General features: G+C 44.8%; 1 protein-coding gene across 3 annotated transcripts in view; it reads left to right on the top strand.

Moving 5' to 3' along the window:
• The first annotated feature begins 9651 nt into the window (after positions 1–9651).
• The window catches only part of PTCH2 (patched 2), a 123372-nt gene continuing 108626 nt past the window's right edge, over positions 9652–24397 (top strand). For all 3 annotated transcript variants that reach the window (XR_003858937.1, XR_003858938.1, XM_029618111.1), the window contains exons 1-2: positions 9652–9812; positions 16091–16283. Coding sequence is in view for 1 of the 3 variants with exons in the window: in XM_029618111.1 (XP_029473971.1) it covers positions 9711–9812; positions 16091–16283 (295 nt within the window). In the remaining 2 variants the exon portion in view is untranslated. The remainder of the gene's footprint in view (positions 9813–16090; positions 16284–24397) is intronic.

Raw genomic sequence — 24397 nt, 5'->3', positions numbered from 1 at the left:
TGGTAAATGGAACCTTCTCTGAAGAGAGAGCGGTTTTAAGTGGTGTGTACCGCAAGGATCGGTGTTGGGGACCGGTCCTGTTCAATATCTTTGTGAGCGACATTGCGGACGGGATAGAAGGTAAGGTTTGTCTTTTTGCGGATGACACTAAGATCTGCAACAGAGTGGACAAGCCGGAAGGAGTGGAGAGAATGAGACAGGATTTAAGGAAGCTGGAAGAGTGGTCGAAGATATGGCAGCTGAGATTCAATGCCAAGAAGTGCAAAGTCATGCATATGGGGAGTGGAAATCCGAATGAACTGTACTCGATGGGGGGGGAAAGGCTGATGTGCACGGAGCAGGAGAGGGACCTTGGGGTGATAGTGTCTAATGATGTGAAGACAGCGAAACAATGCAACAAGGCGATAGCTAAAGCCAGAAGAATGCTGGGCTGCATAGAGAGAGGAATATCGAGTAATAAAAGGGAAGTGATTATCCCCTTGTACAGGTCCTTGGTGAGGCCTCACCTGGAGTACTGTGTTCAGTTCTGGAGACCGTATCTACAAAAAGACAAAGACAATAGGGATGTGAATCGTGTCCTCGATCGTCTTAACGATCGATTTCGGCTGGGAGGGGGAGGGAATCGTATTGTTGCCGTTTGGGGGGGTAAAATATCGTGAAAAATCGTTAAAAATCGTTAAAAATCGAAAAATCGAAAAACCGGCACACTAAAACCCCCTAAAACCCACCCCCGACCCTTTAAATTAAATCCTCCACCCTCCCGAACCCCCCCCCAAATAACTTAAATAACCTGCGGGTCCAGCGGCGTTCCGGAACGGCAGCGGTCCGGAACGGGCTCCTGCTCCTGCATCTTGTCGTCTTCAGCCGGCGCCATTTTCCAAAATGGCGCCGAAAATGGCGGCGGCCATAGACGAAAAAGATTGGACGGCAGGAGGTCCTTCCGGACCCCCGCTGGACTTTTGGCAAGTCTCCTGGGGGTCAGGAGGCCCCTCACAAGCTGGCCAAAAGTTCCTGGAGGTCCAGCGGGGGTCAGGGAGCGATTTCCCGCCGCGAATCGTTTTCGTACGGAAAACGGCGCCGGCAGGAGATCGACTGCAGGAGGTCGTTCAGCGAGGGTTCCGGCGCCTCGCTGAACGACCTCCTGCAGTCGATCTCCTGCCGGCGCCATTTTCCGTACGAAAACGATTCGCGGCGGGAAATCGCTCCCTGACCCCCGCTGGACCTCCAGGAACTTTTGGCCAGCTTGTGGGGGGCCTCCTGACCCCCACGAGACTTGCCAAAAGTCCAGCGGGGGTCCGGAAGGACCTCCTGCCGTCCAATCTTTTTCGTCTATGGCCGCCGCCATTTTCGGCGCCATTTTGGAAAATGGCGCCGGCTGAAGACGACAAGATGCAGGAGCAGGAGCCCGTTCCGGACCGCTGCCGTTCCGGACCGCCGCTGGACCCGCAGGTTATTTAAGTTATTTGGGGGGGGGTTCGGGAGGGTGGGGGATTTAATTTAAAGGGTCGGGGGTGGGTTTTAGGGGGTTTTAGTGTGCCGGCTCACGATTCTAACGATTTATAACGATAAATCGTTAGAATCTGTATTGTATTGTGTTCCATAACGGTTTAAGACGATATTAAAATTATCGGACGATAATTTTAATCGTCCTAAAACGATTCACATCCCTAAAAGACAAGATGGAAGCGGTACAGAGAAGGGCGACCAGGAAGGTGGAGGATCTTCATCGGATGACGTACGAGGAGAGATTGAAGAATCTAAATATGTACACCCTGGAGGAAAGGAGGAGCAGAGGAGATATGATACAGACTTTCAGATACTTGAAAGGTTTTAATGATCCAAAGGCAACGACAAACCTTTACCATAAGAAAAAAATCAGCAGAACCAGGGGTCACGATTTGAAGCTCCAGGGAGAAAGATTCAGAACCAATGTCAGGAAGTATTTCTTCACGGAGAGGGTGGTGGATGCCTGGAATGCCCTTCCGGAGGAAGTGGTGAAGACCAGAACTGTGAAGGACTTCAAAGGGGCGTGGGATAAACACTGTGGATCCATAAAGTCAAGAGGCCGCCAATGAAGAGTGGGTGACTCGCCAGAATGATGGCTACTGCCTGGACACAATACCCTTATTCAATAAACATACACATGGTTACTGTGACTCCAACATCACTCTAAGCTTCAACAGCAAGAGGAAATGTGGAAAAAAGGATTGCACTCACAAAGCCGGGAGTAGCTGGCTTGTTACGGCGGTTACTACCCCAAACCAAATGTGCCTGATACTTCACTTTAGATGCATATCCAGCATAGCTCTCTGCTTCAACGGCAGGGGAGAAGAAAAACAACCAATAAGGGCTGTATAACATAGTCTGGGTTAAAACAAATAAGCATGGGTGTAGCTTGCTTATTGCGGCGGTTACTACCCCTACTACCCCCTAACTAATCAAGCTAGATATTTCACTTGGATGCAGCTCCATCACTGCTCTCTACATTAATGGTGGGGGAGGAAGGGAAATAGAACCAAGAGCTAAAAGAAACAGATAAGTATGAGAGAAAAAATGTGTGAAGCTTGCTGGGCAGACTGGATGGGCCGTTTGGTCTTCTTCTGCCGTCATTTCTATGTTTCTATGTTTCTATAGCTACCTAGAAATGCCTATGTATATCTGTATATATCCGCACGTGTGCCTCTCTGTAGCTAGGAGTGTGCATGTGTATGTGTGCATATATGTTGTTGTGTCAATATATAGCTACCTAGAAATGCCTGTGTATATCTGTATATATCCGCACGTGTGCCTCTCTGTAGCTAGGAATGTGCATATCTATGTGTGCATATAAGAACATAAGAACATAAGAAAATGCCATACTGGGTCAGACCAAGGGTCCATCAAGCCCAGTATCCTGTTTCCAACAGTGGCCAATCCAGGCCATAAGAACCTGGCAAGTACCCAAAAACGAAGTCTATTCCATGTAACCATTGCTAATGGCAGTGGCTATTCTCTAAGTGAACTTAATAGCAGGTAATGGACTTCTCCTCCAAGAACTTATCCAATCCTTTTTTAAACACAGCTATACTAACTGCACGAACCACATTCTCTGGCAACAAATTCCAGAGTTTAATTGTGCGTTGAGTAAAAAAGAACTTTCTCCGATTAGTTTTAAATGTGCCCCATGCTAACTTCATGGAGTGTTCCCTAGTCCTTCTACTATCCGAAAGAGTAAATAACCGATTCACATCTACCCGTTCTAGACCTCTCATGATTTTAAACACCTCTATCATATCCCCCCTCAGTCGTCTCTTCTCCAAGCTGAAAAGTCCTAACCTCTTTAGTCTTTCCTCATAGGGGAGTTGTTCCATTCCCCTTATCATTTTGGTAGCCCTTCTCTGTACCTTCTCCATCGCAATTATATCTTTTTTGAGATGCGGCGACCAGAATTGTACACAGTATTCAAGGTGCGGTCTCACCATGGAGCGATACAGAGGCATTATGACATTTTCCGTTTTATTCATCATTCCTTTTCTAATAATTCCCAACATTCTGTTTGCTTTGACTGCCGCAGCACACTGAACCGACGATTTCAATGTGTTATCCACTATGATGCCTAGATCTCTTTCTTGGGTTGTAGCACCTAATATGGAACCCAACATCGTGTAATTATAGCATGGCTTATTTTTCCCTATATGCATCACCTTGCACTTATCCACATTAAATTTCATCTGCCATTTGGATGCCCAATTTTCCAGTCTCACAAGGTCTTCCTGCAATTTATCACAATCTGCTTGTGATTTAACTACTCTGCACAATTTTGTGTCATCTGCAAATTTGATTATCTCACTCGTCGTATTTCTTTCCAGATCATTTATAAATATATTGAACAGTAAGGGTCCCAATACAGATCCCTGAGGCACTCCACTGTCCACTCCCTTCCACTGAGAAAATTGCCCATTTAATCCTACTCTCTGTTTCCTGTCTTTTAGCCAGTTTGCAATCCACGAAAGGACATCGCCACCTATCCCATGACTTTTTACTTTTCCTAGAAGCCTCTCATGAGGAACTTTGTCAAACGCCTTCTGAAAATCCAAGTATACTATATCTACCGGTCACCTTTATCCACATGTTTATTAACTCCTTCAAAAAAGTGAAGCAGATTTGTGAGGCAAGACTTGCCCTGGGTAAAGCCATGCTGACTTTGTTCCATTAAACCATGTCTTTCTATATGTTCTGTGATTTTGATGTTTAGAACACTTTCCACTATTTTTCCTGGCACTGAAGTCAGGCTAACTGGTCTGTAGTTTCCCGGATCGCCCCTGGAGCCCTTTTTAAATATTGGGGTTACATTTGCTATCCTCCAGTCTTCAGGTACAATGGATGATTTTAATGACAGGTTACAAATTTTTACTAATAGGTCTGAAATTTCATTTTTTAGTTCCTTCAGAACTCTGGGGTGTATACCATCCGGTCCAGGTGATTTACTACTCTTCAGTTTGTCAATCAGGCCTAGCACATCTTCTAGGTTCACCGTGATTTGATTCAGTCCATCTGAATCATTACCCATGAAAACCTTCTCCATTACGGGTACCTCCCCAACATCCTCTTCAGTAAACACCGAAGCAAAGAAATCATTTAATCTTTCCGCGATGGCCTTATCTTCTCTAAGTGCCCCTTTAACCCCTCGATCATCTAACGGTCCAACTGACTCCCTCACAGGCTTTCTGCTTCGGATATATTTAAAAAAGTTTTTACTGTGAGTTTTTGCCTCTACAGCCAACTTCTTTTCAAATTCTCTCTTAGCCTGTCTTATCAATGTCTTACATTTAACTTGCCAATGTTTATGCTTTATCCTATTTTCTTCTGTTGGATCCTTCTTCCAATTTTTGAATGAAGATCTTTTGGCTAAAATAGCTTCTTTCACCTCCCCTTTTAACCATGCCGGTAATCGTTTTGCCTTCTGTCAATATATAACTGTCAATATATAACTACCTAGAAATGCCTGTGTATATCTGTATATATCCACATGTGTGCCTCTCTGTATCTGGGAGTGTGTCTGCATGTGTATGTGTGCCTATATGTTGTTGTGTCAATATATAGCTATCTCTGCATACCTGTGTATATCTGTATATATCCACATGTGTGCCTCTCTGTATCTAGGAGTGTGTCTGCATGTGTATTTGTGCATATATGTTGTTATGTCAATATATAGCTACTTAGAAATGCCTGTGTATATCTGTATATATCCACATGTGTGCCTCTCTGTATCTAGGAGTGTGTCTGCATGTGTATTTGTGCATATATGTTGTTATGTCAATATATAGCTACCTAGAAATGCCTGTGTATATCTGTATATATCCACATGTGTGCCTCTCTGTATCTAGGAGTGTGTCTGCATGTGTATGTGTGCATATATGTTATTGTGTCAATATATAGCTACCTAGAAATGCCTGTGTATATCTGTATATATCCACATGTGTGCCTCTCTGTATCTAGGAGTGTGTCTGCATGTGTATGTGTGCATATATGTTGTTGTGTCAATATATAGCTACCTAGAAATGCCTGTGTATATCTGTATATATCCACATGTGTGCCTCTCTGTATCTAGGAGTGTGTCTGCATGTGTATGTGTGCATATATGTTATTGTGTCAATATATAACTATCTCTGCATACCTGTGTGTATCTGTATATATCCACATGTGTGCCTCTCTGTAGCTAGGAGTGTGTCTGCATGTGTATGTGTGCCTATATGTTGTTGTGTCAATATATAGCTATCTCTGCATACCTGTGTGTATCTGTATGTATATGCTATATACTGACACAAAAACATATGCCTCTCTGAACATAAGTGCATGTCTGAGTATGTATGTCTGAGCATCTGCCTGTGTGGAGTGGAGGAGTAGTCTTAGTCTATTGGTTAGAGCAGCAGGCTGGGAACCAAGGAAGCCAAGGTTCACATCCTATGGCCACTCCTTGTGACCTTAGGCAAGTCACTCACTGTTTATTGCCTCAGGTACAGACTTACAGGCTGATACAGTAAAAGTCACGGGAGAGCGGGCGAGGGCCTGCTCTCCCGTGCGTGGAATTTAGTATTCAAATGAGGGTCCGTGGTAAAAAGAGGCGCTAGGGACACTAGCGCGTCCCTAGCGCCTCTTTTTTGACAGGAGCGGCAGCTGTCAGCAGGTTGCTCAATTTTGCTGGCGTTGGTTCTCAAACCCGCTGACAGCCACGGGTTCGGAAACCGGATGACGGCAAAATCGAGTGTCCGGTTTTCAACCCGCGAGCCACGGGCTGATTTAAACAAATTTTTTAAAAATTATTTTTAACTTTTGGGGCCTCCGACTTAATATCGCCATGATATTAAGTCGGAGGGTGCACAGAAAAGCAGTTTTTACTGCTTTTCTGTACACTTTCCCAGTGCCGGCAGAAATTAACGTCTACCTTTGGGTAGGCGCTAATTTCTTAAAGTAAAACGTGCGGCTTGGCTGCACATTTTACTTACTGAATCACGCGGGAATAACTAATAGGGCCATCAACATGCATTTGCATGTTGTGGGCGCTATTGGGTTCGGAGGGGGTTGGACGCACTATTACCCCTTACTGAATAAGGGGTAAAGCTAGTGCGTCGAAAACGCGCATCCAAACGCAGGTTTACAGTGCGCTCCGCTGGAGCGCACTGTTAACCTGATGCAGTACAGTGCGCTCCGCTGGAGCGCACTGTACTGCATCAGCCTGTTAGATTGTAAGCCCTCTGGGGATAGGGAAGGACCTGCAGTGCTTGAATATAACTCACCGTGAACTACCAATGAAAAGGTGTGAGCTAAATTCAAATAAATTTAATCCATATGTGTGCATTAATGCATGTATTTGTGTGTAGCATCATATATAATCTTTGTATAGGTAGAGTAAATGTATGTGTGTGTATATATAAAATGGTCCCTTGTAACCTTGTATTTTGTAAACCCTTATGCTGGCTTTATGATGACTAATCCGAATGACGGTATATAAAACTCGATAAACAAATAAATAAAAGAATATATATAGGGGTCCATTTAAAGCCAACCTCTGGCCAGTAAAGTTAACTGGATAATCTGGCTGACTTTCTCAGATATTCAGCAGTGCACCTGAGCACTGAATATACGTGGATATATTAAAGTTACCTGCTATGTTAGCCAGATAAGGCTGAAAATCAGCATTACTTAACCAGAAAACTGCTACTAGTCCAGAATGCTCTACCCTAACCTCTATTATCCAGCTATCTCAGGGCTGGTCAGTGTGGCAGGTTTTTCAAATCCCACTGTTTGTCCAGACAAATAGTTCCAAATATTGGCCTGTATAAGTATTTATGTCTATGTGTATATGTAATTATGTGTATGCCTGTATAGATATGCATGAATCTGTGTATATGCATGTGTGTGTTTCCGGTAAGTTTGCCAGTGTGCAAATATGCATGTGCAGTATATACACACAGGCATATACACACAAATACATTGATGTGTATACACAGACACACATAGATACAAGCATATATACTGTACGCATGTATCTTGGTCACTGTGTGTATATGCATGTCTGTATATAGATGCATGTATGAGTTTGTGTTTATACAAGTATGGTGTGTGTGCATGCCTATGTCTATATGTGTGTATCTATATGTGTATTTGTGTATATATGCATGTAACTCTGTGTGTCTGTATGTATATGTGTGTATCTGTGTGTGTGTTTGCATGTGCCGTGTATATGCATATCTGAGAGTATATGTGTGTGTCTGTATATATACATATATTTGTATGCTTGTGTATATGCATGTTTGTGTTTGTATATATATATATATATATATATATATATATACAAAGGGGTACATTTTATAAAAAAGCGCGAGCACGTACTTTTGTTCACGCACCACACGCAAACAAAAGTACGCCGGATTTATAAAGTACACCGGAACTATAAAATCCAGGGTCGGCGCGCGCAATGGGGTGCACATTTACATGTTTCCGTATGTATATGTGGGTGTCTGTTTTTGTATGTATATGTATGTTTCTGTATGTATCTCTGGGTATCTGTATGTATATGTGTGTATTTACCTGTTTCTGTATGTATATGTGGGTGACTGTATTTGTATTATATGTGTGTTTCTGTATGTATCTGTGGGTATCTGTATGTATATGTTGGTATTTATGTGTCTCTGTATTATATGTCGGTGTTTGTTTTTGTATGTATATGTGTGTTACTGTATGTATATGTGGGTTTCGTATGTATACATGTGTTTCTGTATGTATATGTGTGTTACTGTATGTATATGTGGGTGTCTGTATGTATATGTGGGTGTCTTTTTGTATGTATATGTGTGTTACTGTATGTGTATGTGGGTTTTATATGTATATGTGTGTTTCTGTATGTATATGTCTGTTTCTGTATGTACATATGGCTGTCTGTGTGTTTCTGTATGTATATGTGGATTTTGTATGTATATGTGTTTTTCTGTATGTATATGTGTGTTACTGTATGTACACGTGGGTGTCTGTGTGTTTCTGTATGTATATGTGGGTTACTGTATGTATATGTGTGTTACTGTATGTATATGTGGGTTTCTGTATGTATATGTGGGTTACTGTATGTATCTGTGTGTTACTGTATGTATATGTGTGTTTCTGTATGTATATGTGTGTTACTGTATGTATATGTGGGTTTCTGTATGTATATGTGTGTTTCTGTATGTATATGTGGGTTTCTGTATGTATATGTGTGTTACTGTATGTATATGTGGGTTTCTGTATGTATATGTGGGTTACTGTATGTATCTGTGTGTTACTGTATGTATATGTGTGTTTCTGTATGTATATGTGTGTTACTGTATGTACATGTGTGTTTCTGTATGTATATGTGTGTTTCTGTATGTATATCTGTGTGTTTTGTATGTATATGTGGGTTTCTGTATGTATCTGTGTTACTGTATGTATATGTGGGTTTCTGTATGTATATGTGTGTTTCTGTATGTATATCTGTGTGTTTTGTATGTATATGTGTGTTTCTGTATGTATATCTGTGTGTTTTGTATGTATATGTGGGTTTCTGTATGTATCTGTGTTACTGTATGTATATGTGGGTTTCTGTATGTATATGTGTGTTTCTGTATGTATATCTGTGTGTTTTGTATGTATATGTGTGTTTCTGTATGTATATCTGTGTGTTTTGTATGTATATGTGTGTTTCTGTATGTATATGTGTGTTTTGTATGTATATGTGTGTTTCTGTATGTATATGTGTGTTTCTGTATGTATATGTGTGTTTTGTATGTATATGTGTGTTTCTGTATGTATATGTGTGTTTTGTATGTATATGTGTGTTTCTGTATGTATATGTGTGTTACTGTATGTACATGTGTGTGTGTGTGTGTGTGTTTGCTGGTGGGTTTCGGGTGGAGGTAGTCTGGGGTTGCATTTGTAGCAGATTTCCTGTTCAGCCCCCCTCCCCCTCCCCCTTTAGTCTTGAGTGGGAGGAGGAGGGCAGCCTGGGTGGTCTCTCCCCCCTCCTTTGCTGAGCTGTTGCTTAGCAGCTAATAATAGGAGATGTTTGCAGAGTAATTTGCCTCTTCCTTGGCCAATGGGAAGCGGCCCCCAGCCCCCACCCCGGCTCCCTCTTTCAGGATCTTCCCTGCCAGCTCGGCTCCTGGCAGTGTCCGCATGGGGATGCTTGGGCTGCAGCTGCCCACCTAAGGGAACCCATGGCCCCGGGGCCCCCCTCCGCCGGGGCCGCTGCCAGCTCGGATCTGCTCCGGAGACCCAGCTACTGCCAGGCTGCCTTCGCGCTGCAGCAGATCTGCAAGGTACGAGGTGTCAGCTCCCATCCTGGCGCCCGAGCTTTAATTCCTTGCTCTAAGCGTTGTGGAAAGTGTGGATACTTGCGTATTCTGTGTCTCCCGATCCGTGTGAGAGCTGGTGTGTGCACGTCTGTATGTGTGTGTAAGAGAATGTCTTTTTGTGCATGTCTGTGTTTGAGTAAGGGGGTTTGTGTGTGTGCGTGTATGTCTATAAGAGTATGAGTTTGCTTGTGTATGTGTGCATGCACGTGTGTGTGTATGTGTAACAGTATGTGTGTGTGTGTATATGTAACAGTATGTGTGTGTGTGTATGAGTTTGCTTTTGTATGTGTGCATGCACGTGTGTGTGTATGTGCAACAGTATGTGTGTGTGTATGTGTAACAGTATGCGTGTATGTGTATGAGTTTGCTTGTGTATGTATGCATGCACATGTGCATATATGTGTGTAAGAGTATATGTGTGTATAAGAGTATGTGTGTAAGTGAATGAGTGTGTGCATGCACGTGTGTGTGTATGTGTAACAGTATGTGTGTGTATGAGTAACAGTATGCATGTATGTGTATGAGTTTGCTTGTGTATGTATGCATGCACGTGTGCATGTATGTGTGTAAGAGTATATGTGTGTATAAGAGTATGTGTGTAAGTGAATGAGTGTGTGCATGCACGTGTGTGTGTATGTGTAACAGTATGTGTGTGTATGTGTATGAGTTTGCTTGTGTATGTGTGCATGCACGTGTGCGTGTATGTGTAACAGTATGCATGTATGTGTATGAGTTTGCTTGTGTATGTGTGCATGCACGTGTCCGTGTATGTGTGTAAGAGTATATGTGTGTATAAGAGTATGTGTGTGTATAAGTGTGCTCTTGTGTGTGTGTAAGTGAATGTGTGTGGCATGCACGTGTGTGTGTATATGTAACAGTATATGTGTGTGTGTGTGTGTATGTGTATGAGTTTGCTTGTGTATGTGTGCATGCACGTGTATATGTAACAGTATGTGTGTGTGTGTATATATGTATGAGTTTGCTTGTGTGTGTGTGTATATGTGTATGAGTTTGCTTGTGTGTGTGTATATGTAACAGTATGTGTGTGTGTCTGTGTATGAGTTTGCTTGTGTATGTGTGCATGCACGTGTGTGTATGTGTAACAGTATGTGTGTGTATGAGTATGAGTTTGCTTGTGTATGTGTGCATGCACGTGTGCGTGTATGTGTGTAAGAGTATATGTGTGTATAAGAGTGTTTGTGCTCTTGTGTGTGTGTAAGTGAATGTGTGTGCGCATGTGAGTCTTTGTATGTATGTAAGAATGTGTAAGTGAATGTGTGTGTGTGAGTGTGGGTGTGTATCATTTTTTCTCACAGAACTGTCAGTGAATCAGTTGCTTTAGGATATTTGGGAGGGGAAGGTCTGTAGGGAAACAAATCAGATTCTTTTTTTTATACTAAAAACTGCGGTTAAAGTCAACCAAGGAGCAAAAGAACTGTTGTGAGAAAGACAATTTGAGACTGGGAGTGCCGAGGACTGGGAGAGGAGGGAGGGAAGGGCGCTGGGAGTGAGCCAGTGTGATGGGGGTTTAGGAAGGTACCTACACTGCCTTGTAAAAGTCTTCACACCCTTTACCCTTTTCACATTCTGCTGTTTTAAAAGTGCAAATCAAAATGCATTAAAGTAGGAGTTTGTTCCACTGATTTACACAACATCATCATGAAAGAACAATTACAGAAATATTCCAAAAGGGATTATTAAGAATAAAACACCAAAAGGACTTGATTGCATAAGTCTTCACACCCTTTGTCATAGCAAATCCAAATTTGCTGCGATTCAAAAGGGCCATACTAAGTTAAACAGAGCCCGCCTGGGACCAATCACAGTAGCTGAGCTGCTTGGAGAGCTTCTGGATGAAGAATCAGCTGTTTCTGTTGTATGAATCTGAAGCAAAGGTCAAAATCAACCAGAACTCGGGGGTCACAGATTGGGGGAAGCTGTAAGGGAAGTTCAGTGTCTCTGAATAGTCCTTGGGGCTCCCAAGCCCATCGTCGTTAGCTGGAAGCAGTTTGGTACCGCTGAGAGGTTAAAGCTGTGGGCTCAGAACCAGGGAAGCCAGGGTTCAAAGTCTGTGTGACCGCAGGCGAGTCACTTTCCTCTCCTCTGCCTCGGGCACAACCTGATTTACTAAGGCTTATCTCCCTGAATGTAACTTGCCTTGAGCAGGAGCTGCATCTAAATATTTAAAGTAAAGACGCTCCCTGCAGAAGGTCTGTGTGAGGGCGAAGGTGTTCTGTACAAGCACCAGAGAAGGCTGTGGCAGGGGCTGGTGGCCAGAAGGAAGCTGTGCCACTGTACATAGCGTTTGCAAAGAAACACTCAAGGGAACACTGCCTGCCTGCGGCAGAAGGTTTTGTGCTCCGATGAGAGCAAAGTGTAAAACAGACGCAGCACCGCATATACGGCAAAGACTGAGAGAACGCGTGAAGGTCCGACCGGTTCCAGTCTGCCACAGACCTGGGACTGTGGAGGAGATTCCTCTTTCATCAAATGAATCATCCTAAGCGCAAAGCAAAAGCAAGAGTGGCGTGGCTTGGCAGGAAGAAAATGAATGTCCTGGACCTTGAGTGTCCCAGCCCTGAATCCAATAGAAAATCCATGCTAAAGCTTGAAGACTGCGGTCCACAGACGACTTTCCTGCGCGACTCCTGGCTGCAAAGGGGGCTCCCACCAAGCACTGAGGGAAGGGGGTGAAGACTTATGTAATCAAGATTTATTTTTTTGTGTGTGTGTGCTTCATTCTTCATTACTTTTGCAATATTTCTGTAATTATTTTTTCATGATAAACGTGAAGAATATGTTGTGTAGATCAGTGAAAGAAACTTCTAATTGAATGCACGTTTGTATGTTTTAGACAAAACAACATAAAGTGGAGTTTGGCTGGGAGTAGGGAGCTTAGTGAGCTGTGAGCACTCAGTAAAGCGCGGCTGACCATTATCTTTTATTAAATCTGCTGGGTGTAGATTTGTACAGAAATCCCACTCAGTATTTCCCTGGATTTTCACAGAAGGTGCCACGGTGACGTCTCCTGTTCTCTGTACTTGAATGAGAAGAGTAGAGGAGGGGCTGCTGTGAATTCTCTTATATCTGGTCCCACAGGAAGCTCTTCTAACTGCTTTCTGCAGGCCCCCAGCTGACGGGCACTGAGCTGACCACTAGCCATTCCTGTAGGTAGGAGGCTCGGAGGGGCCAGCTCCTGCCTTCCTGTCAGGGTAGCTGAGGCCCAGGCTCCCAGACGCACTCTCCTGGGCAGTGACCCTTGCAAGTCTCCAGTGTCCAGGCTGAGGTGTGCACTGGTCCCAGTGGGCTCCATCCCAGTGGGATGAGGCCAGCATTCGTTCAGTTTCAGACCTCACAAGCATCCGTCCCCTTGGAGGCAGGATAACCTTCACTCCAGTGCAGCGATCGCGTCAGAGCTCCTGGAAGGCCACGCGGGAGCCTGCGACGTGCAGCTCTCAGCAAGGCTCCTGTGCTTTCCATGTGCTGATAAAGGATTGGACCTGGGAGAGGGGGGGAGGGGAAGGATTGGACGTGGGAGAGGGGGGGGGAGGGGAAGGATTGGACCTGGGAGAGGGGGGGAGGGGAAGGATTGGACCTGGGAGAGGGGGGGGGAGGGGAAGGATTGGACGTGGGAGAGGGGGGGGAGGGGAAGGATTGGACCTGGGAGGGGGGGAGGGGAAGGATTGGAACTGGGAGGGGGGGGGGAGGGGAAGGATTGGACGTGGGAGAGGGGGGGGAGGGGAAGGATTGGACCTGGGAGAGGGGGGAGGGGAAGGATTGGACGTGGGAGAGGGGGGGGAGGGGAAGGATTGGACCTGGGAGAGGGGGGGAGGGGAAGGATTGGACCTGGGAGAGGGGGGAGGGGGAGGATTGGACGTGGGGAGAGGGGGGGGAGGGGAAGGATTGGACCTGGGAGAGGGGGGAGGGGAAGGATTGGACCTGGGAGGGGGGGGAGGGGAAAGATTGGAACTGGGAGGGGGGGGAGGGGAAGGATTGGACCTGGGAGGGGGGGGGAGGGGAAGGATTGGACCTGGGAGGGGGGGGGGGAAGGATTGGACCTGGGAGAGGGGGGAGGGGAAAGATTGGAACTGGGAGGGGAAGGATTGGACCTGGGAGGGGAGGGGGAGGATTGGACCTGGGGGGGAGGGGAAGGATGCTGCTCTTTGCTCTGCTGGTGGAGTCTGGGGGTTCGCTCAGGAGCTGTTGGATTTTGAGCCATTTTCCTGCAGACTGGGGGGGGGGAGCAGGGAATGGGAAGACTCCCACAGGACTGAGATGACCTCTCCCTGCTCTGGAGGGGGTTTCTTATGGGGGCAATGGGTTTCCTCGGCACATACACCGCCAGGAATGAATTTCATTCGTATGCTGGGAGTGACCTCACCCTCTCAAGTGTACAAAGCTGAAAGGCAGAGTATAAAATAAATAAACAGGTAACTACTGCTAATGCTCATCTTCATATCTGCATCGTGGTAAAGTGATGCGCACAAGGCGCGAGAGCGAGGGGTGCCTGCAAGTTCTTAACCAGGCCGTGGCATCCAGTGCAATTGGGACTATTCCTGTATCTTTCCGCCACAGCTTCCCGCTCTCTGATTGCATCATTTGATACCTGAGGATCTTCTCTTCTCTCCAGATAATTCACAGAATAGACTTCTATCAGTAACGCCTTTCTTACGCTTTTCTCCTTTACCTCAATATCTGGTTTCTTGCATTAAGCTTTTTGTCGGTGAGAATAGGAAAGTCCCAGGTGATCACAACTCCTTCATTCTCTGTGGTTCTGTCAGGGTCGTGATCGCAGCGATGTTACAGTATTTACAGTTTGCAGTGCATGAGCCCTGCTACTTTACTGTGCCTCTCTGTATACAGAGCTTCTCACATCGGCACATCGCAAGGGGTATAGCTCTTTCTAGTTCTCACAGTGAAGCACTGTGTACCCCTCCTTGGGGAGGAGAGGGGTTCTCGCAGTGAGGTGCAGTGGATCCCTTCTATTGGGGAGGAGAGGGATTCTCGCAGTGAGGTGCAGTGGATCCTTCCTATTGGGGAGGAGAGGGGTTCTTGCAGTGCATCCCCTCATTGGGGAGGGCAGTTCTTGTAGTGAGGTGCAGTGGATCCTTCCTATTGGGGAGGAGAGGGGTTCTCGCAGTGAGGTGTAGTGGATCCTTCCTATTGGGGAGGAGAGGGGTTCTCGCAGTGAGGTGTAGTGGATCCTTCCTATTGGGGAGGAGAGGGGTTCTTGCAGTGAGGTGCAGTTGATCCCTTCTATTGGGGAGGAGAGGGGTTCTCGCAGTGAGGTGCAGTGGATCCTTCCTATTGGGGAGGAGAGGGGTTCTTGCAGTGCATCCCCTCATTGGGGAGGGCAGTTCTTGTAGTGAGGTGCAGCGGATCCTTCCTATTGGGGAGGAGAGGGATTCTCGCAGTGAGGTGCAGTGGATCCTTCCTATTGGGGAGGAGAGGGGTTCTTGCAGTGAGGTGTAGTGGATCCTTCCTATTGGGGAGGAGAGGGGTTCTCGCAGTGAGGTGTAGTGGATCCTTCCTATTGGGGAGGAGAGGGGTTCTCGCAGTGAGGTGCAGTTGATCCCTTCTATTGGGGAGGAGAGGGGTTCTTGCAGTGAGGTGCAGTGGATCCTTCCTATTGGGGAGGAGAGGGGTTCTTGCAGTGCATCCCCTCATTGGGGAGGGCAGTTCTTGTAGTGAGGTGCAGCGGATCCTTCCTATTGGGGAGGAGAGGGGTTCTCGCAGTGAGGTGTAGTGGATCCTTCCTTTTGGGGAGGACAGGGGTTCTTGCAGTGCATCCCCTCATTGGGGAGGGCAGTTCTTGTAGTGAGGTGCAGCGGATCTCTCCTGTTGGGGAGGAGAGGGGTTCTTGCAGTGAGGTGTAGTGACTCACCTCATTGGGGAGGGTGGTTCTTGCAGTGAGGTGCAGTGAATGCCCCTGGTAGCGAGGGGAGGGGTTTGTGCAATGGATCCTTCCTGTTGGGGAGAGGATGAGTTCTTCCCCTGAGGTGCAGTGGATCCCCCATTGGGGAGGGGGTACTGCAGTGAAGTGCATTGGCTCCCTCCTGTTGCAGAGGGGAGGGGTTCTTGCAGTAAGGCGCAGTGCCTCCCCTGTTGGGGAGAGGGGTTCTCGCAGTGAGGTGCATTGGTCACCCCCTGTTGTGTGTGTGGGGGGGATTCTTGCAGTGATGGGAGGGGCACTGGATTGGTTATAATTTGCGGGCTTTTCTTTCCTCTGTCCTTTCTTACAGGGTAAGGCTGTGGGCCGGAAGGCTCCCCTCTGGCTGAGGGCCCGCTTCCAGGCGCTCCTCTTTTCCCTGGGCTGCCAGATTCAGCGCCACTGTGGCAAGGTGCTCTTTGTTGGACTGCTGCTCTTCAGTGCCCTGGCTGTGGGGCTGCGGGTGGCCTCCATCGAGACGGACATTGAGCGCCTCTGGGTGGAAGGTAAGGCCCCTGCCTCTCTTTAGTAGTGAGGTGGCAGGAGATATCTGCAGTACCTTTGGTACCTCAAGGGAAGTCTCTCTCCCAGCACACAGGAGAAGCTACCAACATCCAAGCTGCCGCTGCAGGGCACTCAGAGTTATACGGGTGACGGGGTACACGTGATGTGCTAAATAAGTGACTGTACACACGTGCTGCACACCATGTGATTGCATACATGTGATGCTGTACATTTACAATAGTTTTTGTTGCTTCTGTTGAACCTTTGAGTATTTTGGCTGATTGTTCGGGGACGTCATCCTCTGTCCCATGTACCCCTTTTCTGTATTACATAATGTTATAGATGTGACCTCTCTCTGTCCCATGTACCTCTTTTCTGTATTACATAATGTTATAGATGTGACCTCTCTCTGTCCCATGTACCTCTTTTCTGTATTACATAATGTTATAGATGTGACCTCTCTCTGTCCCATGTACCCCTTTAATGTATTACATAATGTTATAGATGTGACCTCTCTCTGTCACATGTACCCCTTTTCTGTATTACATAATGTTATAGATGTGACCTCTCTCTGTCACATGTACCCCGTTTCTGTATTACATAATGTTATAGATGTGACCTCTCTCTGTCACATGTGCCCCGTTTCTGTATTACATAATGTTATAGATGTGACCTCTCTCTGTCACATGTGCCCCTTTTCTGTATTACATAATGTTATAGATGTGACCTCTCTCTGTCACATGAACCCCTTTTCTGTATTACATAATGTTATAGATGTGACCTCTCTCTGTCCCATGTACCCCTTTTCTGTATTACATAATGTTATAGATGTGACCTCTCTCTGTCACATGTACCCCTTTTCTGTATTACATAATGTTATAGATGTGACCTCTCTCTGTCACATGTACCCCTTTTCTGTATTACATAATGTTATAGATGTGACCTCTCTCTGTCACATGTACCCCTTTTCTGTATTACATAATGTTATAGATGTGACCTCTCTCTGTCCCATGTACCCCTTTTCTGTATTACATAATGTTATAGATGTGACCTCTCTCTGTCACATGTACCCCTTTTCTGTATTACATAATGTTATAGATGTGACCTCTCTCTGTCACATGAACCCCTTTTCTGTATTACATAATGTTATAGATGTGACCTCTCTCTGTCACATGTACCCCTTTTCTGTATTACATAATGTTATAGATGTGACCTCTCTCTGTCACATGAACCCCTTTTCTGTATTACATAATGTTATAGATGTGACCTCTCTCTGTCACATGTACCCCTTTTCTGTATTACATAATGTTATAGATGTGACCTCTCTCTGTCCCATGTACCTCTTTTCTGTATTACATAATGTTATAGATGGGACCTCTCTCTGTCACATGAACCCCTTTTCTGTATTACATAATGTTATAGATGGGACCTCTCTCTGTCACATGTACCCCGTTTCTGTATTACATAATGTTATAGATGTGACCTCTCTCTGTCCCATGTACCCCCTTTTCTGTATTACATAATGTTATAGATGTGACCTCTCTCTGTCACATGAACCCCTTTTCTGTATTACATAATGTTATAGATGTGACCTCTCTCTGTCACATGTGCCCCTTTTCTGTATTACATAATGTTATAGATGTGACCTCTCTCTGTCACATGTACCCCTTTTCTGTATTACATAATGTTATAGATGTGACCTCTCTCTGTCACATGAACCCCGTTTCTGTATTACATAATGTTATAGATGTGACCTCTCTCTGTCCCATGTACCCCTTTTCTGTATTACATAATGTTATAGATGTGACCTCTCTCTGTCACATGTACCCCTTTTCTGTATTACATAATGTTATAGATGTGACCTCTCTCTGTCACATGAACCCCGTTTCTGTATTACATAATGTTATAGATGTGACCTCTCTCTGTCCCATGTACCCCTTTTCTGTATTACATAATGTTATAGATGTGACCTCTCTCTGTCACATGTACCCCTTTTCTGTATTACATAATGTTATAGATGTGACCTCTGTCTGTCACATGAACCCCGTTTCTGTATTACATAATGTTATAGATGTGACCTCTCTCTGTCACATGTGCCCCTTTTCTGTATTACATAATGTTATAGATGTGACCTCTCTCTGTCACATGTACCCCGTTTCTGTATTACATAATGTTATAGATGTGACCTCTCTCTGTCACATGTGCCCCTTTTCTGTATTACATAATGTTATAGATGTGACCTCTCTCTGTCACATGTGCCCCTTTTCTGTATTACATAATGTTATAGATGTGACCTCTCTCTGTCCCATGTACCCCGTTTCTGTATTACATAATGTTATAGATGTGACCTCTCTCTGTCCCATGTACCCCTTTTCTGTATTACATAATGTTATAGATGTGACCTCTCTCTGTCACATGTGCCCCTTTTCTGTATTACATAATGTTATAGATGTGACCTCTCTCTGTCACATGTACCCCGTTTCTGTATTACATAATGTTATAGATGTGACCTCTCTCTGTCACATGTGCCCCGTTTCTGTATTACATAATGTTATAGATGTGACCTCTCTCTGTCACATGTGCCCCTTTTCTGTATTACATAATGTTATAGATGTGACCTCTCTCTGTCACATGAACCCCTTTTCTGTATTACATAATGTTATAGATGTGACCTCTCTCTGTCACATGTGCCCCTTTTCTGTATTACATAATGTTATAGATGTGACCTCTCTCTGTCACATGTGCCCCTTTTCTGTATTACATAATGTTATAGATGTGACCTCTCTCTGTCACATGAACCCCTTTTCTGTATTACATAATGTTATAGATGTGACCTCTCTCTGTCACATGAACCCCTTTTCTGTATTACATAATGTTATAGATGTGACCTCTCTCTGTCACATGAACCCCTTTTCTGTATTACATAATGTTATAGATGTGACCTCTCTCTGTCCCATGTGCCCCTTTTCTGTATTACATAATGTTATAGATGTGACCTCTCTCTGTCACATGTGCCCCTTTTCTGTATTACATAATGTTATAGATGTGACCTCTCTCTGTCACATGTGCCCCTTTTCTGTATTACATAATGTTATAGATGTGACCTCTCTCTGTCACATGTACCCCTTTTCTGTATTACATAATGTTATAGATGTGACCTCTCTCTGTCACATGTACCCCTTTTCTGTATTACATAATGTTATAGATGTGACCTCTCTCTGTCACATGAACCCCTTTTCTGTATTACATAATGTTATAGATGTGACCTCTCTCTGTCACATGAACCCCTTTTCTGTATTACATAATGTTATAGATGTGACCTCTCTCTGTCACATGAACCCCTTTTCTGTATTACATAATGTTATAGATGTGACCTCTCTCTGTCCCATGTACCCCTTTTCTGTATTACATAATGTTATAGATGTGACCTCTCTCTGTCACATGAACCCCTTTTCTGTATTACATAATGTTATAGATGTGACCTCTCTCTGTCATATGTACCCCTTTTCTGTATTACATAATGTTATAGATGTGACCTCTCTCTGTCACATGTACCCTCTTTTCTGTATTACATAATGTTATAGATGTGACCTCTCTCTGTCACATGTACCCCGTTTCTGTATTACATAATGTTATAGATGTGACCTCTCTCTGTCACGGAAGGTTGTGCATGTGACCTCTCTCTTTGGCAGACCAGGGACAGGATTAGAACCTGCCAGGAATCGCAGCTTGAGCCCAAGCCAGGGAGCGCGCTGTGTGCGGGGATCCGTGCCACGGCAAGTCGCTGCCGCTGCAGTGAACCCGCTCTGTGTACCCTCCCCTTCGGCTTTGCTCACGCATACGTTTCCTTGTTTTTCAACCCAGCAGTGTTTTCTGCTTGTGTGCAAATCTGGGAACACATACTGTGGGTGCCTGCGAACAATCTTTGAGGACTGTCGGTGGCATTAGTACATCCTCAGGTTTCTGAGCAGAGAGAGGAGCTCCCCGCCAGGCATCCCCTGACTGGAGCAATCTGTGCTGTCTTGGGGTCTGAGCCCTGGCATTCGTGCCCTGACTAATTCTCCTGACTCCCGCCGATAAGGCTCTTCCCTGCACAGAGCCCTATCCTCCAACGTTGCTTCTCCACTCCCCGAGACCTCTCGCTGCTGCCCTCAGCAATTAACATTAAAACAGACAAACATGATGGCAGGAAAAGGCCGTATGCCCCATTGTGTCTGCTCATCTCAATAATCACTCAGACATCCCCTGTGCTTATCCCAGGCTTTCCTGAATTCAGATCCTGTCCTTGTCTCCTTCACTTCCATTGGGAGGCCGTTCCATGCATCCCCCACCCTCTCTGTAAGGAAATATTTCCTAAGATTACTCCTGAGTCTACCCCCTTTTCACCCTCATCCCATGACCCCTCGTTCTAGAGCCTCCTTTCCATGGACCTTGGAGATATCTGAATGTCTCTATCCTATCTCCCCTATCTCTCGCCTTTCCTCCAGGGTATCCATGTTTAGATCTTTAAGTCTCTCCCCCTATGCTTTAGAACAAAGACCACTGACCATGTTAGCAGCCTCCCCCCTCTGGAGCGACTCCATCCTGTTTATATCCTATTGGAGGTGGGGTCTCCAGAACTGGACTCAGTATCCCAAGTGAGGTCTCACCAGGGACCTGCACAGGGGCAATATCTCCTCCCTTTCTCTGCTGACCCTTCCTCTCCCTGTGCAGCCGAGCAGCTTTCTGGCTTTTACCCTCGCTTTATCCACCTGTTTGGCCGCCTTAAGATCATCAGATACAATCACCCCCAGATCCTGCTCTTGTTTCATGATTAGAAAAGAATTTCACCCTCATACTTAGAGCTTCTGATTCTAGGTATTTATTTTCAGTAATTAGGGGATCTTTGGAAGTACTAAAAATTGGTGTTTTGGGGGATCTTTTCTGGCTGAATCAAATACATACATTTGTGCAGCTGAGGCGTCGTTAGTGTACAAAATGCACAAAGATGAGGCGAGGATGCAGGATATTCAAAGGAAGGGGCGAGACAGCACTATGGGAAGTGATGTTTTTCCAGGGTTTATCTAATAAATGCTTTTTTTTTTTTTTTGCATTGGGGTGTTCTGTCTGGGTTTATCCGTTAAAACCTAAAACTCAGAAACCCTACCTATACTATACCCCTGACCCGGGTTTTTGCTGCTCTTCTTTTGTTAGCATTAAATCTTACCTGCCGGACTCAGGTTTTGCTAGCTCCCTAATTATGTTTTCCACACCTTCTTGGGTATCTACCCTGCTGCAGATTTTTCATTTATTTGTTTACCAAGTCTTATAATCCGCATCTTTCATGCTAACTTCAGTGCGGCTACAAAAGAAACACTCATCAGCAAAAAGACAAACCTTTCCTAACAATTCTTCCACAATGTCACTCACGAGCCCCGCGGCACCGCACTAGTAACATCTCTGCTCTTGGAGTGAGCTCCATTTACCACTCCCCTTTGTCACCTCCCACTCACCCACTTTCTACCCCAGTCACTCACTCTAGGATCCACACCAAGGGCGCTCAATTTATTTATAAGTCTGTGTGTCAAAGGCCTCGCTGAAATCCAAGTACACTACGTCTAGTGCTCTTCCTTGATCCAACTCTCTGGTCACCCAATCAAAGAAATTGATCAGATTCATCTGACAAGATTTGCCTCTGGTAAAACCCTGCTGCCTCGGATCCTGCAATCCATTGGATTCCAGAAGCTGCACTCTCCTCTGTTTTAGCAGCGAGTCCATTAGTTTGCTCAGCACAGAGGTCAGACTGACCGGCCTGTGGTTCCCAGCCTCCTCCTTACTTCCACCTTTGTGAATAGGAACCACATCCGCCTGTCTCCAGTCCTCCGGAACTGCTCCAGACTCTAAGGAAGCATTGAAAAGGTCACCAGCGGGGCTGCCAGGACATCTCTGAGCTCCCTTAGTACCCTCGGCTGTGTCCCATCCAGCCCCATCGCCTTATCTGCTTTAAGTTTAGTTAGATCCTCATGTTCTGAAAATCGATTGAGGTTTTCCTCACTTCCAATCTTATTTGTGTTTGTTTTGTGTGGTCCTGCTCCAGGCCTTTCCACAGTGAACACCGACTTGTTAAGCAGCTTTCCTCATCAGCCTCCATGTATTCCTCTCCCTCGCCTCTGAGTCTCACAATAACACTTTTGCACTTCCTTCTATCCCGAACATATCTAAAAAAGTCACCCCCCGGGTTTTACCACATTTGCTGTTTTTCTTCCTTTTGAATTTTCGCATTCCTGACTGCTTTCCCAGATATTGTCTCCTGTCTTCCTCTTTTTATGATCGCTAACCTTTCCTCCCTTACCTTTTCAGCTACTTCTTTAGAAAACCACAGTGGCCTCTTTTTCTTCTTTCCTTTATTTACATTCCTAACAAAAAGGTTGCCCTTATCATATCTCCTTTTAGTTTTGCTCACTGCTCTTACTTCCCTTCGATTTTCTCTTCCAGCAAACGACTCCTTGAGCTTCTCCCCTGTTTTGAGAAAGTTCGTTTCCATGCAGTCTGGAACCATGAGCTTTGAATGAACCTTCATCTCCTGTGCTTGAATACTGAACCACACCATCAATTGTTTAATCTTTCAAAAAATAAAAAGACTGGGGGGAGGGGGCAATCCATGAGGTTAGTAAGTAGCACATTTAAAACAAATTAGAAAAAATACTTTTTTCACTCAAAGCACAATTAATTTGGAATTCATTGCCGGAGGATATGTTAGAGGCAGTTAGCATAGCTGCGTTTAAAAAAATATGTGGGCGAGTTCCTGGAGGAAAAATCCATAAACTGTTATAAACCAGGTAGACTTGAGAAAAGCCACTGTTTCTCCCTGGGTTGAAGTAACATGGACTCTATTTACTATTTTAGATCCTGCAAGGTACTTGTGACCTGGATTGGCCACTGTTGGAAGCAGGATACTGGGCTTGTATCTTTGGTCTGACCCAGTATGGAAAATCTTATGTTCTTAGCACCTTTTATTTTTTTCCATCCAGCTAATGACTCCTTGAGGTGCTCCCCCGTTTTGAGAAAGTTCGGTTTCCTGAAGTCTAGGACCTCACCTTAAAATGAACCTTTATCTCCTGAGCTCTAACACTGAACCACACCATCTGGTAACTCCTGGATCCCAAATGATCATCTACTACAAAATTAGAAATACTGTCCCCATTGGAAAGCCCAGGACCGGTATCGCCCCCTCTGGGTGGGTTGCATTATTAGTTGATGGAACATTTCTCCTTGCAGAGGATCCAAGATCTGTCCCCTTCCAGAGGACACCACTGTCGGGATATTTCAATCAACATTTGACAGCCTGAAGTCCCCTAGCAATAGCATGGAAAATCTGTATATCCCATGCTGTCTGTCTGTGACCCCCAAAGCCAAGAGCAGGCAGTGCACAGTCAAGGCGAGAGTGGAGCAGAGACCGGGCATCTTCTGCCTGCCACAGTCACCTTCCCCTTGGATTGAGCCCTCATGTACGTCGACAGGAACAACAGGAAGCACAAGACACTCGCTAAGAAAATGGAGAACCCAAACCTAGAGACATTAAGGCACCCACAGAAGCAGTGCAGGATACATGAAGCAATCAAGAATTAAACGGGAAGATACAGTTATTAATTTATTAAAAATGTATATACCACAAATCAATGTTTCTAGCAGGTCCCAATATTACATTCCTAAAATCATAAAACAATAAAAAAAATACATATTAAAATAAAACATGAGTAAAAATAACATGAGTAAATACAAAATAGACAACACAATAAGCTTAAACAATAATGCTGCTTATCTACACAATCTGCCATAATGTACTTTACACCATATCACTGCTACCAAAAAAGCTTTTTTCTTAAGTGGCTATTCAAAACCATTTTAAACCGGTTTCAATACAAAAAATACCATTGCTCGTAAAATCTAAAATAGCGTAAAACAACCCCTTATAAAGTAATTATCAGCCAGCCAGTTTAGCAGCCAGAGACCCCAATTCAAATATATATTTTTTAATAAAAGCCTGTTGAAAAAGGAAGCCCTTCACTAATTTCCTAAATTTTAATAAAGATGATTTTTCTTTTATAGGTCTTGGCCAAAGGTCAAGACCTTGTAT

This window comes from Rhinatrema bivittatum, chromosome 10 (assembly GCF_901001135.1).
Source record: "Rhinatrema bivittatum chromosome 10, aRhiBiv1.1, whole genome shotgun sequence".
Classification (NCBI taxonomy): Eukaryota; Metazoa; Chordata; class Amphibia; order Gymnophiona; family Rhinatrematidae; genus Rhinatrema; species Rhinatrema bivittatum.
Note: the sequence above shows the minus strand (reverse complement) of the source record. Positions and strands in the feature narration are given on the sequence as shown.